The sequence below is a fragment of the Crocodylus siamensis genome, chromosome 1, assembly GCF_052110815.1.
Source record: "Crocodylus siamensis isolate JL-2025a chromosome 1, ASM5211081v1, whole genome shotgun sequence".
Classification (NCBI taxonomy): domain Eukaryota; kingdom Metazoa; phylum Chordata; order Crocodylia; family Crocodylidae; genus Crocodylus; species Crocodylus siamensis.
The window spans coordinates 228691996-228702151 of record NC_143395.1 but is presented as its reverse complement, the minus strand read 5'-3'; the positions used below and the strand labels follow the sequence as shown (position 1 = coordinate 228702151).

The 10156-nt window shown below is 42.8% G+C and overlaps 1 protein-coding gene across 6 annotated transcripts in view; it reads right to left on the bottom strand.

Moving 5' to 3' along the window:
• SENP7 (SUMO specific peptidase 7) overlaps nt 1-10156 on the bottom strand; it is a 66023-nt gene that overhangs the window by 4588 nt on the left and 51279 nt on the right. For 5 of the 6 annotated variants that reach the window (XM_090058419.1, XM_090058453.1, XM_090058462.1 and 2 more), the window contains 3 exons: nt 5172-5212; nt 4840-4908; nt 673-823 (listed from right to left, as the gene is read on the bottom strand). In XM_090058419.1, the coding sequence (XP_089914545.1) occupies nt 673-823; nt 4840-4908; nt 5172-5212 (261 nt within the window). The remainder of the gene's footprint in view (nt 1-672; nt 824-4839; nt 4909-5171; nt 5213-10156) is intronic. The other variant, XM_090058443.1, reaches the window with a different exon arrangement.

Sequence of the window (10156 nt, the reverse complement as noted above, 5' to 3'; positions counted from 1 at the left end):
CAATGCTCCACAGTCCACTTGCAGAAATGGAGAATACATAGAGTGCAGTGGGCCCTAATCATCTAGGGTTGCCTGGAGGCCACAAATTAGCTGCCACAAACCCAGGATTGGGGGCTAGAGGGCAGTGGGGAATGCAACTTTAATTACCTTCTTTATCATCCACTAGAAGGAAACTGTGATATCCAAGTGTTACATTTTAATGAGGGGGGGAAAAAAAGATAAGAGTATAAAAAAAAAGCACCTGATGAAATTACTAGGAAATTAGCTGTTCAGAAAGAATTATACTGAACTTCAGCTCATGCCTATGCAGCAGCATATGTTTCTCTGCACAAAGACTTGCCAGAGGGCTGAGGTACCACCCATGAGCTTATATGTAGAAGTCACTAGGTGAGAAATACAAGAAGGATAAGCACAGGCTCCAAACGTGTCAGAACAGCTAGGAATCTTCAGGTGAGCCAGGGGAAAAACAAGTGCTGCAGCCAGAAACCCCTACAAAGAGAAGTGGGAGGTTGGCTGCGTAGAGCCTAGCTCCAAGACATCTGTCCTTAGGTTAAGAATGGATTTTCTCTTTGCTTACTCAAAGAGAATAATGCATTAACTCTGATTATTACAGTTTTCAGAGACATTTGAGGATTTCAATCAGAGAGTGACGTAATTTTTTCCATACTGTACCTGGAAAAAGGCTTCCACATACTGCAGTAAATATACCCCACAATCACTGCTGTTATCCTGTTTAGGGACTCTAGGACAGAAATCAATCATTGTTGATTTGCCGAACTCCCGGTGGGTTTTTCGTTTAACTTCCCATTCTATTTCCAGGTACCTAAAATGAAAACAGATTAGATAAAATATTCACATAATAATTCTCTCATTCAGCCCTTTTAAGGATATTACTCAGGACTTTCCTAGAATTAGGAAAACATCACAAATTTTCTAATGGTGCAGTATTTTGTTATATATTATACTCCATTTAAGTGTATAAACCTTCCAACTGAAAACACTATATGCTCACCTGGGGCATACACTTATTTGAACTTAAACTCATTAAATAATATACAGCACTGTTAATACTGTGGTACTGGCAGTCCTAAACTGACTAGCTTCCTTCATTTAAAAGACTTTTGATGGCTACTTCCCTTTCTCTGTTTCTGGTGCAGTTATATGGAGTATAATTAGTACAAAATAGTTACCATTACAGTTAGCTTGTTAATGGAGTTAAGTTACTAAGATACTGAAAAATCATGAATTTAAGCAGTCTGTGCACTTAATCAGTATGCAGACAAATGGAGTTTGTTAACTATGAGCCACATGCAACAAACAGGAACCAGCTCTGTGTAACGCAGTTAAGCAAATTTTGTACTTGTCCAACATGCAGGTAAATAAAGTACATCATATTCATGGATGTCCCTACCAAATAATTTATATTAGGCATGTCACATATATGATCTGGGTTGGGTCCAGCCCATGGAGCTGCCTCATCAAGACCAAGGTGTAGTAAGCTCTGGGAATGGCCTACTGAAGAATGTGGGGTCCTGTGGCCCCAGTAGACATGGCCGTTGAGACCATGGGGCTGTGTAGCTCAACATAGATCTAGGAGACCCTGTGGTCTCTTGGGACATCTATACACATTCCAGGGTGGGGGTAGAGGGTGGTGTTTTAATTAGAGCAGCTCACAGGAACTGTTTTAATTAAAATGCCAAAAATGTCTTGTGTACTCAGCATCCCACACTTTAACTAAAGCCTGCTCAACAAGCTTTAGTTAAAGTGCCCCTGCTGCCATTTTGAAATGTGGGGATGCTGAATACACACGATGGTGAGGCTGCTGGAGCATTCTAATTAGAACACATCAGAGCAGGCATCCAACCTGTGTACAGACACCCTGGGGCCTGCTGCTGCTTGCACCCTTCTGCCAGAGCAAGTACCCAACTAGCCCACAGCTGCTTGCCACAAATGCCACCCCCATAGCTGCTATCACTGCTGCAGCCATTGCAACTGTGGTGGCCACCCTGTTCCCCCAGGCCAGATCCAGCTCAGGACCCCAAGCAAGTATGACACCCGTACTTTCTATAATGTTTGAAATAGCCATAGTAGATGTAGTCTTATGGAGAAGGCAACTCTGATTAGCTCTCTGTACAATGGTTAGTGAAGCCATTAAGACACTTTGGAACTTCTTAAACCCATATACCTCAAGAAACTGTAATCATCCTGTATTATTATCATGAAAATTTTGAATTTGGTTCATGCTGTCAGGCCTTTCATCATGAGAAAACCAGCATCTTGCTCACTATGTTAACAATAAAACTAACAGAATTTACATTAACTTCATGTTGGCAGCATACCAGTATATATGGTATACACTATAGCTTTAGAGCTGGCAGGCAGCCCTTATGTAATTTATCCACAGTGCTTCAGGGATTGTTGTAATTTACAGATGTGTTAGGCTGGCCACAAGGAGGCTTCCCTGCTACCTTTTGACACCAATAAACTGAAAGGAACCAGAGTTCAGATGAAAGTTGGATTTGATTTACTGTGGACCTGACTGCCATCTCTTCCTACAAGAAACTTGACAGGAAGGGAACCTGTGAAGAGAAAGTTCAAAGGTTCCTTTAGAAGAATTTTCTCCAGTGTTGGTGATGTGGAGTGAGGTTTGCCTCTCCCTGTTCACAGTACTGTGTTCAGGTCCCAAACTTCACAGGTCCCACATCCCTGCAGGAGCATTTAATTTAAAACTACTTCCCAATTCCCTGTGGCCCTCCCTGGCTTACTGCTGCTATGCTCTACTGGAAACATGCTTACAAGACTCCTCCTGGCAGCAACAACCTAGGAGGTCTCTGACTAGGGGCATTCCAAAGCACAGACTATTTACTCTTGAATAGGAGTCTGATGGTGGGAAGATTTTTCCTGTCTATATATGGATATTTGGCATCTAGGAAGTCCTTTGTGTGCCCAGAGCAGAAAGGTGATATCACAGAATTCACTGTCCCTGAACCAATCCCAGGACAGTGTGACCAGGGTTTAAATTGCACAGAGATGTAATCTGTGCATGCCACTAGGTCATCTTCTTTTAGCTGTATTTGCTTGAGTGAATACAACCAGTTTCAAACTAGCTATTTAATATGGTCAATAAGGTGCCTATTTTAAAAAGATTTTGGGGGGCATTATATTAATTAGTTCTGTGCAAAACTACTGAAAAGATACAGTGTCAATACTGCTGTTGAAATGACGCTATCCAAGATTACACAAAATCCTGTCATTTTTATCTGTAGCTTCTACACAGATATTTGTAGCAATGCTGCTATTCTAACATGCCATAAACCGCTACTTCAACTCAACACAATCACCTCATATACAATTCTTCCTTCTGCCCCCCCCAGTACTTTCAATAAAGAATACTGAGTTTGCAGACTTCATTCCAATGCTTAACAGATAAAAAAAAAAAAGTCTAAACATATTCTTAGTCTTGCCTTCCAAGCTATTTATATGTGCTTTAATGCAATTAAAACAGTATGCCAAATTTTCAGCTAGCCAAATCTGGTATCATACTTCAACTCCTTGCAAAAAGGACAATCATGTAATCATGCATACAATGTGGCACTAGGGTAGTTATTCACTCAAAAAAATGAGCACTTTTTACAAACTGGCCATTTAAAAAGAACACTTGCAGATTTAAAAAGGAAACTTCTCATCTGTGTTACTAACAAAACACTCCTACTATTAAAACACAGAATTTGAAAAATCTGCTATTCGTTCTACCATTAATTTTCCCCTAATGCACAATATCAGGGGTTGGCAACCCCCGGCATGCATGCCGAGCATGGCACGCGAAGCCATTTTCCAGCAGCTGTTTGTAGCCTCCCGGCTGCAGCTGGCCCAGGTTCTGAGTAGCTGCTGATAGCCACAGAGCCTGGGCTGCTCCCAGCAGCCACCTGGGAGGATGGAAGTCCTGCTGCAACTAGCCTCTCTGTGCACTGCTGCTCCGGGTTGCACACGCTGTGCTCTGGAGGGCCCAGGGGAGGGCAGCAGGGCTGGGAGCGCAGCGTGTGCAACCCAAAGTGGCAATGCACAGAGGGGCTGCACAGGGAAGCTGCCTGCTGCTGCAAGCTCCGTGCTGCCCTGGTCACACTTCCCCTGTGTGCATGGGAGCAGCATGGATACCACGCAGGGCTGTGCCGCTCAGTGCTGCCTCCACCTGCAGGGGAAGCGTGGCCAGGACAGCGGGGAGCTTGGAGAGACAGGTAGCTTTCTGCGCCCCACACTGAGCCCTGCTATGCTGAATTCCACGCGCTGCACTGCAGAAGCGGCGGCAAGGGCACCATCGCCAGTATCTGCTGCCTCCCTGGGGCTGGGAGGCAGCCAGGCCAGAGCAGTAACAGCTGTTTGCAGCCTCCCGGCTGTAGCGGGCCCAGGTAGCTGTTGATAGCCACACAACCTAGGCTGGGGGTCAGGGACTTTGGGTGGACAAGGGGCACAAGCAAGGCATCCTGCCATATACTCCCTGCCCTTGTTTTGTTTTTCTGGCACCCTGGCACCTTCCAAGGTAGGCATTGTGGGGGGGTTTTGGCACTCCAGCCAAAAAACACTGCCTACCCCTGCACTATATTTATCATGGGCAACGAAAAGGCTTGTCAGTTTTACTTCCATTTATTACGTCCACACTGTAGATGTCATAGAAAAATGTTTATGACTAAACAAAAAACAGTGCATTCATTTTTTTTAAATAACTCATGGAAACTTTTCTATTGGACTTCGGTTTTACACAAATTCTTTGAAAAGCTGCAAACTGTAAGTTGGACTTAAAATGTCCTTCACACTGTTCCTTTTCAAACCATTGTTACTCACTCTCTCAGGATCTGAACTGACCTCCGCAGGGAACCTGCTTTCAAGGAATCTAAGATGAGTATACAAGGCCTGCAGAGAATGAAAAGAAAAAAAAAATCAGCCTCATATTTCATTTTGCAGTGTCTAATTAAAGTTTGAGTGAGAAAGGAGTTTTAAAAATTTGTGACTGAATTTCAGTGGTAATATCAAGTAGAAAGATAAGTGACTGGCTGGGGAAGTCTGAACTGAGTGTGCTCATGGGTATTTTTATGATATGAAGACTTGAAGTAATTCTCCTAATATATTGAGTGTAGAAATCTAAATGCTATTGCATTATGAAAGCACAAACTTACCTTTTACAAATTTTCTGTGGGTTGGAATCATTTAAGGAGCTCTGAAAAAAAAATTACAATTTACAAGCTATATCCAGAAAAGGCACAAAATTACTGAATACTGTCATCAACTGAAAACTGATGAAATAAGTTACTATTGTGGAATTGAATTTCACAGGTTCCTTATTCCCCTGGAAAGATGTAGGCTCCCAAACCGGCTGGGCACATGTGTAGCCACAGCCAACAGTTGTACAGAACCACTGAGGTGCTCCAACTGTTTGCCCTGGTGCTGCTTCTCCAATCAGTTCTATGGAACCCACTGATCAGCTCCAGATGAGAGGGTAAATGACAGCCTTCAAAGTATAACTTGCAGCATCCAGCTGAGCGGCTTGTCCTTCCTTCAGCAACCTGCTGCAAGCAAAGTGAGTTGCAAATGACTCGGGCCCAAAAGACCTGGCTTTTCCTGTACCTAACAAAATGTTTGGGATACATTCAAGATAAACATCAATGCATTTCACTAAAACATTAGCAAGGAAGTGAGTCAGTGTCAACTTGAATTCTGCTCACCAGCCCATTCCAAGTCACAGCATTAAGCCACTTCTTTGTCTGGTACCTGAAGAAGGAAGAGGCCATGGCCCCTTCTTCCTATGTCCAACTGATAGTTCTGACTACGTCCTTCACAGGACTTCAGAAGACTTCTATCCCTCAATGCTTAAATTTTCAGACCCACAAGCCAAATGAAGGGTGCAGAGCTGGTCTGTGAGCCGGAGAGGCGCCTGCATGCCAGGATTGGGCCCAGAGGGCCCCATGTGCTAGAATTGGGCTCCAGCGCCCTTTGCCATTCCCTGCATGCTGGGATAAAGCCTGGTGCCACCATGTGTGCCTCATGTCACACCCCACAGGGCTCCCCACACACCATGGTTAGTCCTGCAGGCTGGAGGAGTTGGGAATTGGGCACCCCTGGTTGAGAAGAGTGGTGCTCAGCCTATGGCCTGCCAGTCTCCTGATGCATGTAGAGATGACACGACCCTATATGTTAGATCGTGTTAGTATGTGAGGCTGCTTCATACCTGGGTCTGGTCAGTGTGCAATCCAGCCCATGGACTGGCCTCAAGTACAAGATGCAGCCACTTGTCTGGCCTGCGGGGCTGGATAGGTTAAGCACCACTACTCTAGCAAGATATATTGCACCAGTTCACATATTACACTGATTCTCAATTTAGTCCAGCAGTCCTCAAACTAGAGGTCATGAGCCTATAATAAAGGAGGTACTTAATTTACAAGCTCTGAGGTACTTAATTTACAGCACTCAGGCTCTTATCAAAAGTACAAAAAAGTGCTTGTGCAAAGAATTATGACTCACTAATGCAACCCATAATCTTTCTTATAACTATGGCCTAGTGTAAACTGTGAGCCCAGCTCACTAATATTGTGGCCCGATTGTGGCAAAGGCCACCATTTTTGTGCCTACATGGTGGTACCCCTGCCCACCCTCCTGATTGGCTGATGGGGCAGGTTTAGGATCAGGTTTAATTGCAGCAGCAAAAGCCTAGCAGCCCAGGGGAGAGGGAAAGGGGTCACAAACGGAAGAGGAGGAAGAGAGTGCTTGGGGATAGGGATGGGGAGGGGAGGGGCTGTTTGCTCCTCTGGGTGGATTCACTCAACAGCGTATCTTCCATTTCTACTGCTTCCCTACCAAACTTTAAGAGACAAGGCAACAGTTACCACTTCCAGATTGCAGTCAGCTGGACAAGAATGAAGCTACTATAGTGAAAAATAACCCGAAATATCAGGAACTTCAATCATCCCACCAAAAAACAGTATTAATTCAGATTCAGAGATTACAACTTTGCAACCCCGCCCCCCCCCAAAAAAAAAAAACTCTCATGAAAATCTACTAGCCTGAGTACAAAATATTTTTTCTGCTCTTCATAATGAATAAATTATACTTCATTCATCAGTGGAGAAAACACACTCAACTACACTGAAGTTTTACAAGGTCCAGCTATTAAATGTATTACTGTAACAACAATTCCTTGGTTCTACAGACTGTAAGGGTGCTTTGTCCACAGACAACCTGCCCACAACACCTTCTGTTAAGGGTCAGTTGCCAGTCATTTACATTAAGAGCTCTTTGGTCTTGCTTGGTATTATCCCCCCCATCTTCCCCTTGGTCAGTCACGAGATCAAACACTGATGGAATGGCCTTACAAGAAACATGTAGCTTATCCTTCTTCCATCTCCCTACCCGCAATGCTATGTCCACTGAAGTCACTGGAATTTAATGACATTATTCTACGTTTCCCTACTTTGTTCTTCACGGACCAACTGTAGTTCCTTCTTAAAACTTCCCAAAATATTGTTCTTTAAATGGCACAAAACCTTATCTCAATTCTTCATTTTTTAAAAGTATTCTTCTGTATTTCTTCCTACTTAGTATATGCTTTGGTGGTATATCTATATAAACTTTTGTATAATGGCCTTATTTATTTTAACTACAGTCTCTTCTCAAAAATTATTTGCAGCTAAAAAATCTCTGAGAAAAATAATACGTATTCTCACTCACAACTGTAATTTTCTCCCTCATCAAACAGTCGTTAGTAATTAATGCTCCTAGGAATTTAGACTTCCTCACTTGCTACTGATGCTTATCAATGTCTTATCCAAGATCTTCTCATAATCTTGCAATCATGTATTTGATTTTATTTTAATTAAATCTTAGGTGCCATTTTTCTGGCCACTTCCTTCAAATCTTTGCCTTCTGTACCATATCTTCTTTGCCTTATGACAGCCAAATAAATAAAGCAAGCCATCAAAAAAAATGGTGCATGACATTAAAATTCACCTTGCCTGGAAAATTTTACTGATACTGCTACACTTGACCCATGCCCATATTAAAGAATATTTTACAACCTGCACCCCTTCCAGATGTCAAACAGGGAAGATATTTCACTCTCCAGGGACTCTAATTTCCGAACTGCCCACAACACAGTTGTACCATCATAGTAATTACATCAGGAATTCTAAATTATTTCTTTGTGATTCAGAGGACTTCTTGTCATATTCCCCTCTCCTCTGAAGTATTTGACAAATTAAAAATATCTGATACAAAATATCTGATGCTTTTTTCTGAGACACACACATTCTACTTTTTCCTCTGTGTAAGGGATAAGTCAATATAAAAGTACCAAAAAAGGGATTCTATATCAAAGAATGAGATGACACAAGAGTTTTTACAATCCATTGTGTGTGCGTCTCTTTCTCTCAAATTGGACATGAGAATGCCTCTTCATTTGTTTCACATTTTTTCAAACCTCTAAACTGAAAAGTTAGCCTGTGAAATCTTTGACATAGCTTATCACCTCTTGCTTTTAAAATACATTGGGAACATTTTCAAATACCTGGTGTTTTGTATGTGCGGAGCAATGAGGAGAAGTTGCTATTCTGTTTGCCTCTTAGAACTCTTCAAAATCTAGTTATTCCACAAATGACCTAAGGTGTCTGGAAAAATAGCTGTTCACTGCCCACTTTTATCAATTCCACCATTAAGCAGTTCATTAAAATACTCTGTCCATCTTTCTGTAAACTCTTACAATCAAAAGTCTTCAAGTTCCATCCTTTACCAGACTCATTCATATAAGGTATTCTTTTCTCAAATACACTGATACTTGTGTAAATCACTTTCATACTTTCAGTGCTTGTATTCTGCTCCATTTTCTCCACCAACCCCTATATAAACCCTCTTGTGGTGATGCATCAGATGCTTTGTTCCTCTTTTGGTTCATCATATTCCTCAATATAAGACAGATGGCAGTTCATACAATTGTAGAAACGTAGGACTGGAAGGGACATCTGGAGATCATTTAATCTAACCCCTTTCTCAGGGTAGGATCATCCATATCCAAATCATCCCATACAAGTCCTTCTCTCCTTGCTGTCAATGGCAGTCCCTCTATATGAGGAGGACAGTCTTCCACTAGATAGGGGAGTCATTGTTGAGTCCAGAGATGGCTGAAGAGGCCAATCCAAAATCCATATTTGACCTGTCACACATGACCTATAGTTCTGGGAAAAAGTGGGTCTTGGTAATGTTGGTTCTTTCCCTTTGTCTCCCTCAGCCAGCCGCTTCTATATTGACGTGAGTTTGATCTAAATGACCGATACCTTGTCATACATCATGGTGCCACAGGGAGCAATTCAGAGCTCAAGTTCCCCAAGTACTGATGTTAATGTCACATTTCTTCAGATTGGCCTTCAAGGTGTCCTTGAACTTCTTCTTTTGCCCACCTCTGGAGTGGTGACCATCAGCAAACTGGGAGTATATGACCTGTTTCAAGACTGATGTCAGGTATCCTTATGATTAGGGACCTAATTAAATGGTGCTTTCACAATTTTCATAGAAACTGTGAAAAACAGTGGTTTCCACAGTTGCCGTGAAAAATGGCATTTGTTGCGATTTCCTATGGAATCACCTGGGAAAAAAAAAAATTACTAAAAATAAAATGCTGGGTCCCTAGCGTGAGCCAGCAGTCCTCATGGCCACTGCTGCCTGGCCTCACAGCCCAATGGGGGAGGAGGAAGGTACCGGTTGGCAGAGTGCCATGAACAGGTACAGCCAAGAGGGTGGTTGGCTCCTTGTACCTCCTCCCCAACCAGGGCCTCTCCATTAATCAGCAGTGAGGGGTGGGGCTGCATTAAGGGCAGCTGTCCACCAGCCAGGGCCTCTTGGTTAAATCGGAAGCAAGGAGCAGGGCCACCATCAATTGCCCACAAAAGTGGCTCTGCATACTGCAAGCGGGCCATGAAGAACCCAATTTAGGTATGTCTCTACTTACTATGTGTCCTGTCCACCAGAGCTGTTGTGATATAAAAAATTGTTTCATGTTTTCCTTCCTTATCCAAATTATTCCTAAAACTACACAATCAACCTTGTTGCACAACTACAAGGCATATTGCCCAAAGACACCAAAAGCAACCTAATTGGAAACAGGTAAATACTTTCAGGC